The 23,465-nt window shown below is 28.2% G+C and overlaps 3 protein-coding genes across 3 annotated transcripts; all 3 read left to right on the forward strand.

The window, feature by feature from the left end:
- On the forward strand, positions 1-477 carry LOC109804997 (ripening-related protein grip22). The gene has a single exon (XM_020366923.1). It carries the CDS (start codon positions 1-3, stop codon positions 475-477), a length of 477 nt encoding a protein of 158 aa, XP_020222512.1.
- A 3,915-nt stretch (positions 478-4,392) lies between these two features.
- On the forward strand, positions 4,393-4,869 carry LOC109804996 (ripening-related protein grip22). Its single transcript, XM_020366922.1, has one exon. The coding sequence runs from the start codon at positions 4,393-4,395 to the stop codon at positions 4,867-4,869; it is 477 nt and encodes a 158-aa protein (XP_020222511.1).
- A 14,360-nt stretch (positions 4,870-19,229) lies between these two features.
- LOC109805249 (transcription factor MYB24) lies at positions 19,230-20,665 on the forward strand. Its single transcript, XM_020367269.3, has 3 exons — positions 19,230-19,469; positions 19,707-19,836; positions 19,952-20,665. The coding sequence occupies exons 1-3, from the start codon at positions 19,313-19,315 to the stop codon at positions 20,457-20,459; spliced, it is 795 nt and encodes a 264-aa protein (XP_020222858.1). The 5' UTR covers positions 19,230-19,312; the 3' UTR covers positions 20,460-20,665.
- Positions 20,666-23,465: the final 2,800 nt, after the last annotated feature.

A 23,465-nucleotide genomic window follows, 5' to 3' on the forward strand; every position in this document is an offset into this window, starting at 1 on the left:
ATGGCAAACACTGGTGTGTTAATGATTTTGTTTTTCCTATTGAATGTCATAATCCATGTTCCACATCTCACTGAAGCATCGTGCAAATCCAATGGTCGTCATTCTCCCGCATACAATCCCAGAGGAACGCACGCCATTCTGACTCTCAACAACTTTGGTCGCGGCGGCGACGGAGGAGGTGCCTCCGCATGCGACGGAAGGTTCCATCCCCTACCACAAAGAGTGGTGGCGCTTTCAACCGGATGGTTCAGCAACGGCGCAAGGTGCGGGAGAAAGATCAAAATCAAAGCTAGAAATGGAAGGAGCACGGTGGCTGAGGTGGTAGACGAGTGTGACTCCGTGCATGGCTGTGACAAGTCACATAAGCATGGTCAAACATGTAAGACCAACATTGTTGATGCGTCCCAAACTGTGTGGAAGGACTTAGGACTCGACATCGATGATGGTGAAGTACCCATCACTTGGACTATTCTTTGAACCATGTCGATCACGACTAATGATATAATAATAAATAAATAAATAATACTGAATAAGACAAGCATGAACATGTATATGTGGTGATTGGTGGAGAGCGAGAAATTGTTTGACAAAATCATTAAAATGTATATGTAGGTTTAGGTATAACAAGTGTGCTGTCAAAAACATGTATAACAAGTGGACAATATCAATCGTACAATTGTCAGTTGAACAATAATGGCATTATAATTTGTTTTCTTCATCTTCGCTGCAACTAGTTTTCCGGTTTCATTCAACAAGAAACTTTCCCGCGTGTTAATTTAGTGATAGGAAGAGATATCTAGATACACTGGTATTTTTAAATTTAAATAAAATTTATATTTAATTTACGGGTTTAAAGGAAAAATTGCCTACAATATGGATGAATTTACATTGAAAAGGTGACAAATGCCTCCACTACGTTTTTATATTCTCACACACACACATATATATATATATATATATTATACTATGTTTAAAAATTAAGTGTTCTCAAGAAAAAGATTGTCCTTATAGAAACACAAAACCCTTTCTGGAAGGATATGCTTAATCAACTTTGTCTTATCATTCTAGTTCTTTTCTTCCAATTTTTTTTCAAAATGCCAAAGGCGCAGTAGCTAGATACTTTGAGACCATTCAAAGAAGGTTCTTGTGGGGCTATAAAGAAGGGGAGGAGAAAGTTTTTTTGGGTGAGTTGGGAAAGGATCACTAGACCTAGAGCATGAGGAGGATTGGGTGTAAAAAAATAACTATGACTTTAATGTAGCTCTCTTAGCAAAGTGGAGGTGGCACATTTTTTACCAATAGGACATCCTATGCGGAAAAGTCCTAAGATCAAAATACGGAGGACAACATGACTTATGTTAAGGAACAACTAGCTCTAAAACGTCAATGGTGGTGAGATCTCTTAAAGATGTGTTGTGGAACTAATGAGGATATGTGGCTCGATAATTTGATTAAATGGAAACTAAGAAGGTAAACAAACCAAGTTCTGGTAGAATAGATGGACTGAAGATGAAAGTTTAGGGGTATCCTACCCTAGACTATTTTTAAACTCATAACAAAAACACCACACAACTGAACAAATGGGGAGGTGGGTTGATGATACGTGGATATGGGAACTCTCTTGGCACAAGAACTAGTTCTCATGGGAGCTAGGAATGCCAGGCAAAATCCGTGCAACAATTTTTATCAAGTGTAAGTGTACATAGAGGACACTAAGACTCATGGTTTTGGCAACCTAAACCATCTGGAGTCTTCTTAGTCAAATCGACATATAAAGCCATTTAGATGGAGAGATTTGGAAGCCAGTTTCATCATAAATTTGCTCAGATTTGGGTTATTAAGGCTTTGCCAAAGGCCTTAATTTTCATATGGTGGAAGTTTCATAATGGTCTCCCAACATGCAATAATTTGTTAAAAAGGAATATATTGCTGGCACAACAAGATACTAATTATCCCTTTTGTAAATTTGCGGTCGAATCAACAACACATGTACCTACAGTCTTATTGGTGAAGTATGGAAGCAACAAAAAGAATTAGCACGAGCATAGGTCAACCTGAAACCCGACCGACCTGATCGAAATCTGTCCAACCCTACACCATATTTGGACAAAAACATATGTCATGGGTTGTTGGCTGTTGCAGTTTGGACATTTTCAGCCCAAAGCTCCCGTTGATCACCCTTACCCAGCAGGAACAATAGCCGGCCATAACTACGTCCCTCTATTTTGTGATTACCCCATGCTAGAGGCCATTATCCTACCACCCTATCCTACATACATCCAACGAAATAAAACACACACACATGTATATATGTGTGTGAATATTCATATCCCTATAAATTAATAATGTACAAACAATTTTCTCCTTTAGTTTCAAATTATTTATCATTTAAACTAATGTATATATCTTAAAAAAACACACACACACACACATTGGTTATAATGTATCCATCGATAGAATTATATATAGTTTCTAAAGTTTTACTATTTAACGCATCAAACGAGCTGTAACATTTTAATTAAATACTGTTATATCACATAGTAAAGATAAACAGAGCCACATACTTTTTAAAATGTTACTGTGATCATATCTTTGGTTGGTTTGCTTAAACTATATATATATATATATATATATATATATATATATATATATAAGTTATATTATTATTATAATTTTAAATGTTTGCTTCGTTCAAATGAGTGTCTTTCGACAAATTCTAAATAGAATCGAATGTACAACACTTGACATTGGTAAAACATAGTAAACGTTATTTTTTATGCTAACCAAATTCAGACAAAGCAAAAAAAAAATTACCTGCTACTCGTGGCTGGTTTTACGTATATTTAGATCTAAAGAGAATTTTAAAATAATATTTTTTTGAATGAATTGAGAAAATTTATTAAAATTATTAAGATTTTATTTAAAATTCATTTTTCAAAAATTTATCAGATAACCTTTTGTTATTAAAACATTATAATTAATTTCATTTAGTATTTCTTTTATTAAATAATTTTTGAACTTTCAAAAACGTGCTTTGGAAAGTGTCATTTTTCTTCAAAATTTGGTTAAACTCCTTTGAGTTAAAATATCAGGTTTAATTCAGATTTTTATTAATATTAATTTTGAAAAATTATAAATATCACAACTAGCTAGGTAGTAACGGGATAACGAACTAAAAATAATAAGTTACAAAGAAAAAGTAAAATTTTTACCAAAGATTTTATTTGAAAAAAACATCTAAAAGTCCATTTAAAAACAAATGAAAACAAATTTAACTCAATAGTCCATTACGTAGAAGGAAAAAAATCGCAATTTCCATAAAAAAAAAATACATACACCTAACTAATTAAACAAATTACTAATAATTTTTAATATATTATTTGAGCAATGAATAAGAGATAGATCAGTTAGAAAAACTCTCGGTGGAGAGCAACACTTGATTAGGAGGATACCGTAGTTTGGTCACCTACAAATTAAACTCTTCAATCTCTAAGTCACTATATATTTCAACACAATAACAATAAGATAAGTAGGGAGTGTGTAAATCATGAGTATGATAACATTTATATAATGACTAGTGATGACATGTAAAATAAAGTTAATAAAGTCACGTTGGAGTTTGTTAGAATATTTCTTATGTAAAGTGTGAAGATGTTGGATAAAGAATTGAAAGTATAAGTTGATCGATTTTGTTGTGACCTAAAACAATATCTCAAAAACAATCCTTAGCTTGAATGTATAAATCCTAAACCATAAACTATAAATCCTAACACACATAAAAACAACTCAATCATATATATATATATAACAAAAACAACTCAATCCTACTTATGACTTAAATAAACAACCTAATCAAAACAAGACCGATACTAAAGTAAATCACCTTCACAATTAGTCTATATCGTGTACTTAAAAGTTAAACTTTTCATGATTTTTATTCGGCCGACGGAGTAAAACTTTTTATATTCTACATAATAATTAAACTCTATTATAATTATTATTTACTGCATCTCTTGTATCTTAAAATATTTTAAGTGCGGACAATTTGCGTCAAAAACAAAATGCAGTGGCAAAATTATTGAACATAGTACAAGAGTTTGGAGTTCCGTATAAAATAATGCCTGTCTACAAATTCTATTTCATGTCCTTTAGCTTAAAGCTATCTCCAATAAAACAACCCTTTTGCAAGCCAAAAAAAAGAAAGTTGCCTTTGACGACAAAAAGAAAAAAGGGTTAGAAATTTGAGCACTAAAAATAAATTGATACGTCCGAGAAAACCCATGTTGCCTTAACCCACTATAAATATGACACCAACGTTAAGCAAATACTCAGAGAGAGACTCAACGTTAAAAAAAAAAAAAGGAACACATTAAAAGGTTGAGGCGTTGAGAAATGGGAAATATTAGTGTGTTAATGATTTTGTTTTGCTTATTATTGAATGTTATAACATATGTTCCATATCTCACAAACGCATCATCGTGCGAATCCAAATCCCCCGCATACAATCCCTCTGGAACGCACGCCATTCTCACTCTCAACAACTTCGCTCGCGGCGGCGACGGAGGGGGCGCTGCCGCATGCGACGGAAGGTTCCATCCTCTGCCACAAAGAGTGGTGGCGCTTTCAAGCGGATGGTTCAACCGCGGTGCACGGTGCGGAAGAATGATAAAAATAAAAGCCAGAAACGGAAGAAGCACAGTGGCTAGGGTTGTGGATGAGTGTGATTCCGGACATGGGTGTAGCAAATCTCACAGGAATCATCAGCGAGGATGCAAAACTAACGTTGTTGATGCGTCTAAAAATGTGTGGAAGGATTTGAGACTCAACACGGATGATGGTGAAGTACCAGTCACTTGGACCATGCTATGAAGTATGAACTCATCATAATTAATAATATAAATAATAATGCTGAATATATAATAATTAAGGACCAGCATGTATATGTATATGTATATACAGCTCCAATAAACCACGAGGCTATATATTCTAATTTGAAGTCTTGATATATATATTATGGATGAATGCAGTATATATAAATTCATCCCATATCAGTGCCCCTTATATAATTAATAATCACACAACATATTGTTCATCTTTAACTGATCTTGAAGATGGCATCATATCATATATCATATATATATATATATATATATATGTTAATAATAATATATGTCGTGGTACAGTTCAATTTTCTTTCTTCTTCATCTTCGATGCCACTACTTTTTCTGATTTCACTAATCAACAGTCTTTCCCGTGTTGATTAATTTAATTTAATATATAGATATACTAGTATTTTCTGATAAATAAATTTTATAAATACGAATTTTAAAGAAGAAGAAAAAAGATGCTGACGATGAGTGTCCCTATTAAGATGCTGATTAGGAAATTTTATTATTTTAAAAGAATAACTATTAATGCATCGTGATTAATTTAGAATATATCTTCATTAAGATTTTAATGAACAAAATTTATTATTTTTTAACTAATACTGATAAAATAGTTAGCAATGGGGAAGTCTACTTGGCAAGATACTTAAAACAAATATATAAAAGACAAAATATCACACAATTCTCATACTAGTGTTATCAAATTTAATATAGTGATTAATTTGGCAAAAAATGAATGCTGTGCGCAGAAACAATTTTGTCCTCCGCTTTCAAATTATTTCTTATTTAAACTAATGTATACATCTTAAGAAAGTCATTAATTATGCTAATATGATAAAAAAATAGTTGTATACAGTTATAAATTAATTAATACTTAAATAATACATCGATAAATAGGAGATTAAAATAATAATTAATATTTGTTTTAATTTTTAAAGTAACATAATTTATATAATAAACCAGAACTCTTAATATATAATTGAGTAAAAATTTCATTTGTAATACTTTAAGTATTTTATATTATTCTCCGATTAAAATTAAAATTTTACTTTTTGAAAACTAACATTATGAAAATAATATCATTAATAAAAGCCTAATAATAAGATTTAGTCCAAAATAAATTGAATCAGAGGAACAATGAATATATCCCTGGATCAACAGAATTATAAGTTTTACGTACGTACTCTTTCGTCACGCAATCGAACGAGCTAATTAATATTTTAATTAAATACTGTCAATTCACATAGCAAAGTTATGTAAACTGGGCCACATACCTATTACAAATTATTGTGATCATTGGTTGGTTTGATTAAACTATCAAAAAAGAAATATTTTTTCTTGGATTGTTTAAAAATGGTATCTTGGTTACGAATGAGTATTTCGACAGATTCTAAACAGAATCGGACACGTACAACACTAAGCATAGGTAAAACCTAATTAACGTTATTACTTATGCCAACCAAATTCGGAGAAAGCCAAAAGTTTACATTCCATCTATGGCCGGTTTTATGTATACTATATAGTATAAAACAGAGATTTCGTGTTTTTCTGTATTTTTAAGAATAGAAAATAATATAGTAAGTGATTTTTTAAGAAGTGATTTGGTAAAAAAATAAAAAATAATGACCCAATATCAAAGACTGAATTTGGTTAAAAAAGTAGGGAGTTGCTACGGTACCCTCAAAGATCGAGGGGTTCCAATACATTTTTCTATGTAAACTCATAAAATTTTTTTAAAAAATTAATTTAATTATAAAATGAATAATCTAAATTATATTTATAAAATAAAAAGTAATATAAAATTATAAAAATTAAAATTATAAGATTTCAATAATATTATAAAATATTAAAAAAAAGAAAAATTAATAAATAGTAAAAATAAAAAATTATTAAAATTACAATATAGAAATTCAAAAATTTATGACAAAAAGACAAAAAAAAAATACTTAAAAAATTATTAAAATTAAAATATAGAAATTCAAAAAATTTAAGTGAAAAAATAAAAATAAACTTAAAAAATTATTAAAATTAAATTATTTAAATATATAATAATATTATTGCAAATAAATTAGAATATATAAAATAAAAAATAAAATAACTAAATAATTTAAAAATTGAAAGAATAAAATATTATAAATATTATTTAAATAAATTATTAAAAATATAAAATATTAAAAACTGTACCGGTACCCTCTCAAATAAGATGGGTACCATAGAATTTCTCAAAAAAGTATTAGTGTTTGATAATTTTAGTGTTTATTTTTCTTTTTAAATTACATTTTAAAAAAAGGTTAACGAGCCCGTGGACCAAAGCGGGCCAACAAAAATGTGGCCCAATATGAAAGTAGAGCTGGACTTCTGATCTGACCCTTGGGCTGCCAGACCCAACAGAACGACCCATGAGGGTTCTAGAAGAGTGTGATTATGTTGTTCAATGGTAAACAGAAATGGAAATCAATCAAGCTACACTTGTCTTAAATGGTTAGAAATGGAACCACATTCCAGTTAATATAAATCAACTGTTATGGAAGCTACCATCGATTTTGTAGTTTTTGCTGCATCCATTTTTCTTAGGAATACAGTTAAGAATATCAATGAGTCAGATTATATCACTAAATTATTACTAACTAATTTACTGCATAATTAAATTCATTTTTAAAATCAATCTTGTTGAATTAAAACACGATCCTAGATTTATGAGGCTATAAATTTTAATGAATTTAGACTTTTTTTGAAAATAAAAGTCTTTCAGATTGCTCTATAGACAAATTTTGATAAGACGATTAGTTATATAATTATCATACCGATTACTTCTTTTATAAAACAAATTTTGACTGATACTATTCAATTCCCTTCTTTTTTAATGTTTTTCTTTATTTTACAAACACTTATATATTAAGCACGAAACTCTATTTTGTGTGAGTATTTTTATAAAATTTTCTTCAATGGGGCTTGTAATTTTTTTTTTTAACTTCTTATCTAATTTGATTTTATTTATTATGATTATTTATTAATTAAATATTAATATCTTAAAATAATTTATCACAAAAAACTAATTTTTTTGTTACAATACAAATTATTTATCATAAATCTAATAGATAATTTATATATTTAAAAATATTTATGTATGTTAAATAAAAAAATATTTATATATACTAATTTTTAAATATAATTTATATATTCAAAAATAATATTTTTTTACATATAATTTATTAAAAAATTTATTTATATTTAATAAATATATTTGTATATTACACAAATTAAAATACTAATTAAACTCATAAGTTTAAATCGGATTTTAGACCTAATTATATGAAAATAAGGTTAAATTTTAAAAATCTGACACTAAAAATATATGACTAATTTATGTTAATGTGTATAAATATAAACAGATATGGATGGTAATAATTTATAATCTTTAGGGGCGAAGTATCTTTTTTCCCAATAATACACCTATTTTTAACTTCTGGTCTTTAGCATGTTTTTTCTTAACCTTTAGTCTTTGTAATTTATTTTTTATTATTTTCTACTGTTACTGACCATTTTATTATAACGTGTTTGTTAAATGGGATGGTGGCGTAGGCTTTTCCCTCATGCTTCGGATCATAATCTTTCATTGCCACAAAAGCACTCGTCAGAAAGCTTTCCACTTTCAAGCAATTTGGCTTACTACAAGAGCATTGTACAATTATAGTAAAAAAAAATAACGCCAAGGATTCAAAGCCAAAAACAATTATTATAGGGACTAAAAGTTAACTAAAATTTTAGAGTCAAACCGAAAATATGCATATTACAGGACCAAAAAGATATTTAAATATTTTTTATTATTTAATAGATTATAACTTTATCTTGCATGAAAACTATTTTAACTTATTTTTGCATTAAAAATATTTTATTTTTTATCTATTTTTTCCTATAAATTAATTATATTTTTAGTCCTCAAATTTAAAAATATTATTTTTCTTAGTTTTTGTAATTTAAAAAAAATCATGTTTTAATCATTATATTAAATTTTGTTAAAAAAAATTATCAAATGCTATCGCATAAAATTTACCTGTCGATATCTCGATAGTACAAACGTTATATTAAATTTAGTTGATATTGTATAATTATTTTAATCTGTCACTTTTAGATATATTATTAGTGATCTAAAGGACTAAAACAAGATTTTTGAAAATTACAGAGATTAAAAATAATTATAAATTTGAGTGAAAAAATAAATTTATCATAAATTTGAGAGATTAAAAATATATTTAAATCTTTTCCTCTTTATTTCCTAGATTAAAAATATCAATTCAATACTAAATATTGACGTTGAAGAATAAATTTGATAAGAAAAGAAAAAAAGTTATAAAGTTAAACATAAATCTTATTATAACTTTAAATAAGTTAAACTTATATATTGTTTAAGTGAAGCTTTTATTGGAAAGTAAATTTCAGGTTATTGTTCCACTTAATTTGTTTACAAATTTCATACATTTTATTGAGTCGTTAGGTTGTCTAACGCAACCTGTTGATTATATATCTTAGAAATTGTTGTTCCAAATATTAAGGAATCAATTCACCTATGGACTAAAACTTGAATAATATATATAAAATGACTCCACGCCTATATCTATCATTCTCTTGTCCAAAATTCAATTTACAAATTTGAAGCTCATGAAAATCTGACCAATCAAATTATTTTATACCTGAATATGGAATGAGTGTGTCAAACTTCCCATCATGAATTCATATACGTTTACATGTCATCAAGAAAATGATTAGATATTTTTAAAGAATAGTCTCAATATGCATGTGTCTCACACTAAACACTACCATAATGAAATAGTATCATGAATTTTGAAAATCCAATATTTGCTCAATACCTAGAACTTTATCCTCATATATACATATATATAGAAAATGTTGGAATAATATATAAATAATTAATTTGAAAAACATTCCATGGGCTTTTCAAATGATTTTGGCAAGGACTTCCAAAGACAAGGATAAGATGGTGGATTAGGGTGAAGATGATGGCTATGTAAGCCTACCCAAGCGTGTGGATGATTTGATTTGAATAAGAGGATAATCCAAAGGTTGACTAATTGACCATGGATATTGCATGATAATCCTATATGCTCCTTCAGTCAAAAAGTTGGCTTAAAATGTAGAAAAGTGCCAAGGAATGGACGTGGGTCAAAGCAGAAAGTACTTTTCTCAATGGTTTCACATGTAAATCCGAAATCAACCCCGTGTTAACCCGAATAAAATATGGAGGAAAAACGTTTTTTTTCCAATAAACTATGATCATATTTTGCAAGTGATACGATTAACATGATTGTCCAAATAAAACAAAGCATTCGCTAAATTGGTCGGTAGTGCCAAACAGCCAACACAATATTGAAGATGAGATCAACAACGACAATTAGTTTGGTTTGCACTATGCTCTTACTTGTCCTAAAGTTTTTGACGTAGATGTAAGTGCGTGCCTCAAATTTCTTCCATTCAATTCATCACCAAATTCTTTTCTGAACCATCCTCCCTTTTTAGTTTTTTGGTACAACCCTCGGTTAAAGTTTTCATTTGCCCAACATTTCCACGAGTCATGCGTTTAATCTTCATTTCATATTTTAAGGAAATTATTACCTAATACATAAAGGGGGTGATTCTAAGGATGTCTTTAGGGGGATCCTAAGAGCTAGACAAAGGAGGATCGATAACAGTGCTAGGAATGCGATCAAAACACTTATATATGAATTCACATTACTTTTCCATAATGCATAGAAGTTGATATCAAATCGGCAAAGATAATGAAACGTGAAAAACAAATTGAAACAATTAATTTTTGTTTTTCATGATGCATGTTGCACATATAATTTATGTAAGACCGTAACGAAATGTTCGGAAATGTAAATCACATCAGTATATTTTCTTACGGCTTGCTGCATACACACTAAACCTTAGAATCGGATAGCACTTATTATCCAAAACTATAAAAGTGTAACAATTTCATGAACTGATTGCACTTATTAATTAGCTTAATTACGTTAGACTTATTTTATTGGCCAAAATGTTAAAATACACAAATTGATATATATATATATATATATATATATATATATATATATATATATATATATATATATATATATATATATATATATATATATATATATATATACTTAAATTTGTTCCGTTTAATAATTTATATTCTATATCAATTTTTAATAATTTAATCATTAAATTTAAAGTTTGCATTGCATTGATCAAGTTTTCCATTTTTAAAAAAAAATCATTAAAAATTTTATATTCAACAGTTAGATCATTAAAATTTGATATAAAACGTGAGTTATTAAACAGAATAAGTTTAAGAAGACTTAGGCTGTGTTTGTATTATTGTCACGTTCCGTTCAACGCCAAAGCATTGTGAGAGAGAAGTTTCGTTCAACGTGCTTTGGAATTCGGGATTCGAATAAAACAAACATGCACTTACTCCTAGAGTAAATGAATATATTCTCTATATATAGAGAGAGAATGGATCAAATTAATGATTCTAAGAATAATTTTTGCTTAAGTTATTTCACTAAATATCTTATTGTATATGTTAAATTTCAACGATCCAACCATTAAATTAAAAGTTCTTAATATATATATATATCAAGTCTACAAATTTTTAAAAAATTTGTAAATCATATGATATTTTATTTTATATATTCAAATCAATATATAAAATATTTTTATGATTATCCATTAATTTGAATTAACGAAACGAAGTATAAAATAATTTTTAAATTTTTAAAAAATTTGTAAACTTGATTGATGTATTAAGAACTTTTAATTTAAATTGGATCATTATAATTCAATATACATAAAATGGGTTATTGAATATAGCAACTTAAACAAGAGTTATTTTTGAAGTCATTTAATCCCTTTTTACACACACACACACACATATATATATATATATATATATATATATATATATATAAGAAAATACTTCTTAATAAATTGTCATACATATTATTAATGGAGTCATATAATATCTTTATAAATAAAAGTGATTTTTGAACAATACCTTTTTAGATCAATAAGAATAAAGTGAACATTGAATTTACATCCAAGTTCACTTTCTTATTGAATTTTCATATTAATTAGTCCAATTAGTGAAACCATAGTCATATATTTTCTTCTATGTGATAAAGAGTAAAGGATCATCATTTAAATGTGGCACAACTCTTCGCAATAAGATTTTTATTATTTTTTTCATTCTTACTTTTAAAACCTTTTTTAACAAGGCACACTATAACAAAATTGTCATATAGTGACACACACCCTATAGTGATTATACATGTTACTAAAAATTACTTTTACCTACACAATAACTACAATATATGTTGGTATATTATTAAAAAAGTGTGGGTATAAACTATAGTGACACACAAAATATATTGTTAAATCTCATTCAAAATCAACACTAAAATTGTGTATAACTATATGTCAAATAGACATATACCTACATATATTGTTCCTATAGTGACACTTTTTGTATGTCACTATATGTAACATTTTTTGTAGTGGCACAAGATTGATCTAATACTTTTAAAACACAAAATCTTAAGGCTTTCTCAACAAATTTGATCCAAACACTATCAAAATTCATACAATGAATATATGTCTTCTCAACTAAATTATCATATAAAAAAACACCATAAAATCATTGAATTACATTTAAAGTTGATTTTAAGATGTAGAAGACAAAATTGATAAAATGAGATATACTTAAATATTAGTGATCTAAAATTCAATAAATTATTAGGTAATTTTAAGAAATTATTAGGTAATTTTAACTACATGCATGAATCTATGTAATTAAATATTATTAATTTTTTCTCATAAGTTAAAAATTTTAAATACATATTATATAGAGATTAGTTTTAACCATAAATATATGATAACCTTCAATTACGTACGTGATAAATTTTCATGAAATTCAAAATGGTTCATTCATTATGTAAACAATTTGCAGGTGTTTGTCGACCACTACAACTTCAAAAGCTTGAAGTTGAATTTGGTTTCTTTATATCAATCCATTATTACACTTTACTTCGTTAATAATATTTATCTATTTACATTTATTAAATTATTATTATAGATTAAATAAATATGTTATTTTGTAATATTTTTTTAAAAAAAATGTTATTATAGATAAAGTAACATTTTTTATTTTAATATTATTTTTTTAATTATTTTTAAAATTAAAGTTTCACATTGAATAAAAAAAGTCACATAAAAGTATACTTTTTTAATCTTTAATTATTTTTTAAAATTAAAGTCTTATATTAATTAAATAAATGACACATGAAAAATATATATAATCATAGATTGATACTTTAGATAAATAAATTTTGATATTTAATATAGATTTAACAATGAATAACTAAAGATGCCTTCAACTTTAAAGAAATTGCAGGACTAAAAGACATAAAGTATAAATGATTGTAACATCAATATTAAAAATAATAATTATTTTATAAAATTAACTAAAACTTAGTAATATATTAAAATATTTCAAAAATATTATTTTGATAATATTTAAAAAATATTATCTAATTATTTAAGAATGTTATTAAAAATATTTAATAACATAAATTATATTAACATGTTGCAAAAGTAAATTACCAATATTTATATATAATTAATTAATATTTTTTAAATGTTCTAAAAAACTTTTGTTGTAGTAGTCATTGGTCACTTCCTACGTATGCTTCATTCACCTAAAACAGGAAAGAAGAGTAAGGAAAAGGAACCAAAGAAAATACTCAGAATTATCAAAGTTAGGTTCAAAAGGAACTACAATCATTCTGAAAAGTACTTGAGCCCCACCTTTTGAGGGGAACGTACATGACAGGTATAGTCAAATAGTGCCATGGCCTAAGTTAAGTTGTCTTATATATTTTGTTATTGCAGCCATTGTTGTGCACGAATTTCTTGCAAAGCTTGGTTCATTTAATTTGATCTTTAACTTATTTATAGGCACTAATTGTTACATAACTTTTCACCAGCTTTGATTGCTATGGTCAAAGAGACTTGAAACAGATAGTCAGATTTAGCTACTCATAATGGCTGTTTTAATTAGTGTCATATTACAACTGTGAGATCACACTAAACTTATTATATACCTACACCTTAACACAATTTCGCTACTTTCAATTGGATGATCATCCAATAACAACAACTAAAACATACCAAAAGGAAACAACATATTGTTGTTACACTTGTTCCCGTTTTACTTTAAATTTTATCTTTAGAAAATTAAATTGTGAGTATACATGTACATATATTATGTGACAAATAGTTAGCTTTTAATTTTGATAGTCGTATTGTTTAAGAAAAGCTTGTTAGTTGATAACTTCAAGTTATTTATACCGTTTTGCCAGTTGTGTGAAAATTGTTGGTTTTGTTTGAGCTTGTATATAAAATGAACGATGTAATTTCTGCGAAATTAATTCAACAATATAATTCATTCTTTTGTAATATTATGAAAGAATAAATATAATTAACGTCCAAAAGATTATACACTGCTAATTTGATATTTGTAATGTTTTGCATTCCTAATATTCTGAATAACTCACTAAGATGTGGCTACTCACCATCAGGAACATGATCGAACATCCACCAAATGTGAATGTCTGGTCCATTTAAACAAACGTCAAAGCAAAATCCTTTCTCATCTCCTAATGACCAATGAGGAATAAGGAATAGACAAATATAATACAAGAAAAACATATCAATTATGTTCGTTAAATAAAAAGATTCGAATCATGTCATCGAAAAAGATTGAAGCTGAACCTAGTATATAAATAACCCAAACCAAGAACGAGGGAGCATATATTTCCTCTCTTTATTGAAATTAAAACAACTTTCTGATATATATGCTGCTTTTATTTGTGTTAACTTATAGCGGTGGTTAAGATGTTCTTTATATCCTTAGAAGTTTTAAATTCCTCCTTTTTAGCAGAATTTCCGTATAATAGAGTTGAAGATGGCGAAACACACGATTTTAAAACATTAGCTTAACGTCTTTACAAAATATTCGTAAAATAATTCATCAAATCTATTGGTAAAAAGAGTACAAAATTTGATGTTTTGTCATCTTATGCTTAAGGTCGGGTTGCGTTAGTGGATGTGCGAAAGGGTTTAAATAAGTTCATGTACTATTTATGGTTAGAAGGAACCATGTGTCTAAAATTGTTAAGTTCGTGGTTATCATCATTTAAGGACAAAGAATACAATTGAATCAAACCTAGCTAATTAATAATAAGTTCTACACTCATGGTATTGGTTTTCAATTAAAAAACTATATCACTTTTCTAATCAGTCTAAGGTTCCAACTCTCTATTAGCTGTTGTGATTAATCTATACTAGAATTAATTAATATTCATATTTATTTTTTTGGGTCCACTTTCGTGTTCTTTTTTTCGGGTAGTAATTCCTTCAAACACTAAGTGATATGATTTGGCCTTTTTCTGTTTCAGATCCAATTCTAATAAATTTCCATTCAAGCAAATCGTCTATTTAGATACAATCATATAATTAACAACTTGAATCACATCTATCTCACCCATTAATAATCTAAAAGCAAGTTAGCTATTGGCTTAGTTAAGCTTCACGCACTTAAGTGGGATTAATATTTTCTGTGGAATTGACTCACCAAATCATGTCCGAACTGCGTTGATGATGATGAATTCACAATCTTCTAAAAGCCTGGTCGATCTGAAAAACAGTATCATAGCTTTTAAATTTTATCAAAGTGCAAAGTTAATTGGGCAGTGTCAAAGTTTGATGTCATTAAGAAATGGATTTCTAGAAGGCACGCCAAAATATATATGTGTCGTATATTAAACAATTAGATCCGAAAGACAAATGGTTCAATTTAAATACTCTCGAGTGTCCCCGCAACAATAGCAGAACCTTGATCCTAATCTATGTTGAAAAGACACCCAAAAAGAACAAAAATTACACATCTACAAAATTAGAAAATGTTAAACACAAGAAATCACATGCGATCCTCTTTTTTCACCTTTAGTAATTTAAAAAATCGTTCAAGTGCGCAGACATGCTTAGCTGTTACACAAAGTGTTTTAGTAGTATAAGTATATATATTATGGTTGTTGCTTTATTAAGATGATGAATGATCCGTACCATACACGGATATTACTAGTAATATCTGGTATATGTATGCATTTTAATATGTTATTATTAAATTAAAAGAATGGGAAAGTTATTATTAGACTTGGTGGTGTTCAGGCTTTGCCCCTCACAATATGATCCAAGTAGCAGGTGAAATTATGCTTTGTTTGGTTGTAGTTGTATAGTAGGCATGCATGTAAAAATCCTGTAAAAAATATTTAGAAATTGGAAGTCAGACTAGATTACTTTACTGTGAACGTGAAAAATTGATTTGGGTTAAGTTCAGTTTCTAACACTTCATCAACAATCGGCTCAAGTTCATTGGGAGGCACCTAATGTCCTTTTGAGTTTAAAATACAAAAAAGAATTATGAATGTGGAATAAAGAATAAAGAATGAAGAATAAAGAGCCTTGTTTTCGATAGATGATGAGGAATAAATTAAAGAGCTAATTTGTACGAAATATATCTGTACCAAAATAATTAAAGAGCTAATTAGAAATTTAGAATATATCACACTAACAACAAATCCAATTTTTATTTAGAGAAAAAAAAAAAAAAAAAAAACTAATGAACCGTGGGTTCGAGAGCTTAATTTGTTAAACCAGATAATGCTATTTGAACTTTCATTGAAATATATATGGTTTTGTCCTAATATTTGTATTGATCATTCATTATGGGGATTAACTTTGCGAAAAGGTTTTAAAAATCTGATCCTGATCGAGAGAAAAAAAAATGATAGTTATATATATATATATATATATATATATATATATATATATATATATATATATATATATATATATATATATATATATATATATATATATTCATGCGTCTATATGCATTACATACTTTCCCACTTATTAATTCTTAACTAGGGATATAATCTTCTATTTTAATATATAATAATGTAATTAAAACAGCCAAATATGAACTTGGTCTTTGTCTTTCGATAATATAGTAATATAGTCTATAAAAGAAAAAGGTGTAAGTTTAAGTAATATAGTAATCTAATTAAAAAGTAAAAATTATTTCGGATAGAGGAGTTCTTTTTATCCCTTAAATTAAAATTTACCCCAAATAAAACATTAAAAAATGTTGCAACAAATCCTATCTTTCAAAAAATAAAAAATACTTAGCATACATCTATACATGACGTGAAAAAAGAAAAAAAATAATAATAATACATCTATGATCTATATAATCTTTCATCTCACCTCCACCCTAGCCTATTTTTCTTTCTTTTTCTTTAATTTCCTATCACATCATTATTATATATTTAATTTTCTCACTTTTATTGTTTTTTCCTCTCTATTGTTTTTTTTTTCTTTGCATTCATACACCCCCATTACTCTATAAGTACGAGGCACCACCTGTCCCACGATGACGCCACCCATCATAACGATAATATTTAATTCACCCCAATACCCAAAATGGTATCCAATCTTATTATATTTTAATGAAATTTCATAATTATCTGTATTGATCCCCGAAAGAGGTAAGCAGTCCAACACCTGGGGAATTCCCATTGGGGATCTTGTACTTTTCACTTCAAAAGATCCTCACTACTTAATATTTTATATCTCATTCCTTAGATTATGCTTCTTAACTAGTAATTTTGTGTCCAGATGCATGAAACCTAGTTCACACGTGTCGCCAACTCAAGATTTCTCCTTCCTTTTCCTTTCTTGTCTTGGCATAAAATAAATATAATTTGTGTTTAATTTGAACTTGGTTAAACATGTCACCTAATAGTTTAGCATGGTCTTGAGTTTTCCTAATATGCCCTTGTGTTATAGTAGCATGTTATTCCATGATGACTAATTGATTGCAGTCAACCAAGCCCTTCCTATTTTATTTTCTTTGTTTCTTCTTCCAAGCCCTTCCGGTGGCACAAGATTTTGTTGGTGAGGAAGTAGATTTTGCTTAGGCGTGATGCCTGTTAATTAAAGGGTAAAGGGTAACATCAATCAGACGTAAATAATTCAGGGTAAGGATATTTTGGTAAAGTTGTTATCATAAACTTGGGTGTTTTAGTACAAGTATTTTTGTACTATATATTATCCACTTCAAATTATATTTTTTTCATACATAAAATTTAAGTCTGATAATTTATTTAAGAGATTAAATTTAGTACCGATTAATGACATGGTAGTACATCAATCAAATAATAGATACCCTCCTAAGTTATTGGGTTAGCTAAAGTCAATACTTAACTACAAAATTTTCTCTATATATTCGTGAATAAGAAAAATGTTAATTTTTAGGGTTACTAACTGAACTTGAAACTTGAAACTAAGTGACCAATAATTAGGGCTTCACACTAGAAAACACTAAAAGAAGAAAATATCTAATATTATCATAATTATCTACCTTACAATAATTTAGAGGGGTTCTTTAAAAGGACAGTAATATAACAATCAAGTCATTCTAAACATCCACGTGGATGTACTTGGTTTCAGGGAAGGAAAAACAACATAAATTAAATAGTTTTCTATTCATATCTTAATGATCCTTTTGGCCTGTCAACGTGGGTTTTTACTTTCAGCTAAACATTTGGTATCTTATTTAATGAGTTTTTTATTTTTATTTTTATTTTAGTGGTAAAAGTTACTAAACTTTGTAAATTTTAGTATAAATAAAATTATTTTATTGTTACACTATTAGCTTATATTGTTCACGAAAAGTTTTAAACCTTTTATTATGAAATTTAACTCATCTCAAACTCGTATAAATACGACTAACATTATTATATTTTGTCATTATGTTAAAATATCTATTGATTTTAGCATCATGTTTCATTTCATTGGTACTAATTGATTCTTGCAATGTTTCATTAACTATTTAACGGAGAATTTTATGTTGAAATTTTATTGTGGCTGAAAACTTATTAGGCTAGCATTACGAGATTAGTTCATAACTCAGTGAATTGAGAGATATCGGTGACAAAAGAAAAAAAAAAACACTTGGTATATCATTATATAATTATTCTTTTGAACATATATTTGCCTTTGAAGTTGTTTAAAAAAATTAGTAAGTGACTTGTCGTTTTTCATTAGACAACATAATCCGCGTCTGGAACAGTGACACGGACAGGGATTATAAGAAAACAACGATTGGTTGACTGGTAGAATCAATCAAGGCGAGGCATAGCTGCAGCCTGCAGGTATAAATATGTGACAAACATTAAACACAAGACAGTACCATCAAAATTTGGAACACAAAGCCAACTTAGAAGAAACCTTTTTATATGTATTGGGGAGTGATGGCAGGGAACATGGGGTGGGGTGTCATAGAAGAAGAGAGTTGGAGGAAGGGTCCTTGGACTGCTGAGGAGGACAGATTGCTCATTCAATATGTCAGGTTGCATGGTGAAGGCAGATGGAACTCTGTTGCTACCCTTGCAGGTTTATATTTACCAAACTTTATATGCACACTATGTTTTACTCCTTAATTAATTCTTCACAAACTTTGTATATACCATAAGTCCAATATCACTAATTCACTTCCCACAAGTTATTCTTTCAGCCTTTTTAGACCATGTTTTTGATAATTCTTAACTCTTGAGTCTTGTGTCTCATTCTTCACACTCTTTTATATCTTTTCTTTTGACCCAATGATTGATCATGTTTTTCTCTTGACAGGGCTGAAGAGAAATGGGAAGAGCTGCAGGTTGAGATGGGTGAATTACCTGAGACCAGACCTCAAGAAGGGTCAGATAACACCACAAGAAGAGAGCATAATTCAAGAGCTGCATGCTAGGTGGGGAAACAGGTAAGTTTGAATTCACAATTTCTTTGGACTCTTATGTTTTCTCTACTTAGAGAGTGACGGGAATGACACAGAGTTTTATAATAAAAGCTTTGATAATAAACTAAAAACACTTCAGGTGGTCAACAATTGCAAGAAGCTTGCCAGGAAGAACTGATAATGAGATTAAGAATTATTGGAGGACTCATTTCAAGAAAAAGGCTAAAAGCCCCTCTGATGCTGGTGAGAAGGCCAAAATTCGTTCCTCAAGGAAGCAGCAATTTCAACAGCAACAACTGCAGTTGAAGCAGCAGCAGGTTCAGCAACAGCAACAAGTGCAATTCAACTTTGACATGAAAGGGATCATAAATTTGCTTGAGGAAAATGACCATAGAGTGCCATCTATATCTCAAGAGACACAAGAAATGGTTAACATGTATCCAAACACTACTTCAGAACAGCAGGGCTACTTGAACTCTATGTTCAATGTTGTCAATTACAATAATGTCTCTGCACCAGAGTCCTCAGATGAAGAAATATTTTGGGATGATGGGCTGTGGAATTTGGACGATGTTCTTTTCAATTTCAATGCTGCTAGTGCCACCAGCAAAGCCAGTTTATACAATTTAGCTGCTCCTTTCTGTTAAAGCTTTTGTTTAGCCTTGAATTCTGGTAGGAAGAATAGAATAGTACTAGAAATGTGAGTCACGGCTTGATAAGGCTACAAAATCCTGGAGCTTATAGAGTTAGGATTAATTGTTTCATAAAGTGTGGAGTTCAGGGTAGTGAGTCATATTCTGAAGGCGGGTTGTTGTATAACCCGTTAATAAAGTGTCTCAATTTTGCTTATAAACTCTGAAATGTGCTTTCCTCTTTTGCTTTAAGGATTTTTTAAATATAAGAAGAAAAGTGGAACAAATAGGAAAATAATAAACTAGACTTCCTTTTACATAATCTTAATGGTTCTCAATTATTTGTTTTTCCTGTAACAATTGTCTGAAACCAAGGTGGAAGTAGAGGCTTAAAAATTGAATTGATATTCCACAAAACACTTAAAGAAACCAATTAATATACTCTTTGCATCATTTGGATGGAAAAACTATGTATATAAGCTAAAGCATGCATAAAGAAATCCCAATTTTATTTCTTTGTTGGCACTAAAAATATCACTATCACAATTTGAAATATTGAGATCATAAAAGCAAAATTAGGCTTTGATATTAATTGATGGGAATACTAGTGAAGTTAAACACCAAAGAAAATTTAACTAATGAATCATGGAATTAAATATATAAGTAAATTTAACATCACATTTTAATTTTTAATTTTAAGACATCATATTTATAAATCTTTCTTATTTATGTTACTTGACATAAGACTTTTTCATTTACATTTATGCACCAAGAACATTATTATTTATTTGGGTGCTGAATTTACACTTGTTGGCTTAAGAAATCTCATTTTAAGCATAACGAGAGACACTCTTGGTATTGGTACAACTCGACATGGAGTTTCATCATGACATCTTTTCTCATCTTATTGTTTTCGTCTATTTAAGCAACACATAATACGAATTCCATCTTATTTGTTCATTTCTTTAGAATGAATAAATTTGGGATTAGACTTAAACTAAGATAGAATTGGATTCTTTAAATCTCACATATCTTACGCAGTATCTTTATTTATTACACAAATGATCTTTTAACGTGTTGATTATACCCTAAACAATAAACATGTATGTAAAAGTATCACCTGTTTTGACATTCTGCAAGTATCTCAGAATCTAGAATTACAGAGGGAGAGATCCTACACGGAATCGTGGCACTTTTTTAATATATATTTGTACGATTCAGAATGATTATATTGATGTTGAAGAATATATAATAAAAAAAAAATTTGATATTAAAAAATGACTGTGAAAGAATTAACACTAAAGTGACTAATTTACGTTTGAGAATAATATTTTAGAACATTTTTTGTACAAATTTTAAGAGGTAATAAAAATTAATTAGTTTAAAAATATAAAGCAATTTTGTTTTTATATCTACCTAAGCGATATAGGTAAACTACATTCAACCAGATAACTTTTTTCTATTCCTTTTTTAAGTGTGTAACGATAATTTATAAAATAAAATTACTTAACGAAGTTTCAAATAATTATCATAAATTTAACAAGGAATAAATATTATACAACTTATTATTCTCAAAACCTGTACCCATTAAAAACATTAGAATAGCATAATAATATCAGTTTTTTCTAGTTAAAAAGAACATTGATGCATCAGATCCACTCACACGAACCTAAAATATATACCTCGCAACTTTCTATATATATATACACGCTGTCAAAGTAACTGAATGCATATATATAGAGAGAGGTGAAGGAAAAAATCATTAGGTGGTTTACATGAACCTTAGTAAATGTAATTAATTGATTTTTTAAATTAAAAAATTATATACATGTAACTTGTTATTTATTTAAACTATCTAATGATTTTTCATGGATTGAGAGAAGATATCTAGTGAACTTTTTTTTTCACGTTAGAAAAATAAATATTATTCATCAACTTATATGTTGAAATTTTTATAAATTTATAATAAAATTAATATATACTATGCTTTAAAAATATAAATAATATTGCGGATAAAATTATATAACTACAAATATTTTATTTATTTAAAATTGGACGCGTATGGTCATTAAGTTAATATTAAAATTAATATTTAACGATTAGATTAATAAGATGTATTAGTGGTGGGGTTAGGTGTAGGCATGTACTGTGTATTAATTTAACTTTAATATTATACTTTAATTATTTTTTATTTTTACTATAATGATTTATGATGGTAATGGAATTGACAATTAGTCACGGAAAATCAATTAGAAACTACTTGGTGTTATCACAGAATAGTTCCTAGACATGTAAGAGACCATATATATACGTAGAGGTACATAATTGAATAAATAATTTACATGACTATACAATAATCAAAAAATTATGAATTTATGTTGCTAGTCAAGCAACAATTATATAATTAGTTATATCAAATTAATCAAATTACACTGCAACAATCAACTACTAGCATGGTTACACAACGTCACATCCTACCTCTAGCTAACCTGTTTTATTCTTATGAAAATCATGATTATCACAGTTCAATCACCAGAAATATATATAAGGGTAAGCTAGATTGCAAAAAAATTAACAAGTATAATAGTATGACAACTATACTACCAACATCAACATAATAATCAACTCGTCATGGCATTCAACAACTTTACAAAGTAAGTAACCCAAATACATATGAACTTTTATATTTTATCACATCAATGTCATTCAACAACATTTTCAACCAAGCAAATGAACAATACTAAACAACACCATATTACATGTATACACCTTAACTAATGCATTGTCATATATTCACCTTCAAATATCTCCTACACCAATATGAGTAGTTTAAGTGGCTTAACCTTACATAACCAACTGATCATTTTCATGCCTTACATGTTTGCTAGATTGATAACTAAATTGGAATATCAATCCTTACACATGATTTTTTGGATGTCGTTACTTAAATTAAGAAAGTCTAGTACTACCATTAAGTATAACATAGTTTGGGTGTGGGCTTACCACAACATTAACATGCAT

The sequence above is a fragment of the Cajanus cajan genome, chromosome 7 (genome assembly GCF_000230855.2).
Source record: "Cajanus cajan strain Asha chromosome 7, NIPB_CcT2T_4, whole genome shotgun sequence".
NCBI classification, from domain to species: domain Eukaryota; kingdom Viridiplantae; phylum Streptophyta; class Magnoliopsida; order Fabales; family Fabaceae; genus Cajanus; species Cajanus cajan.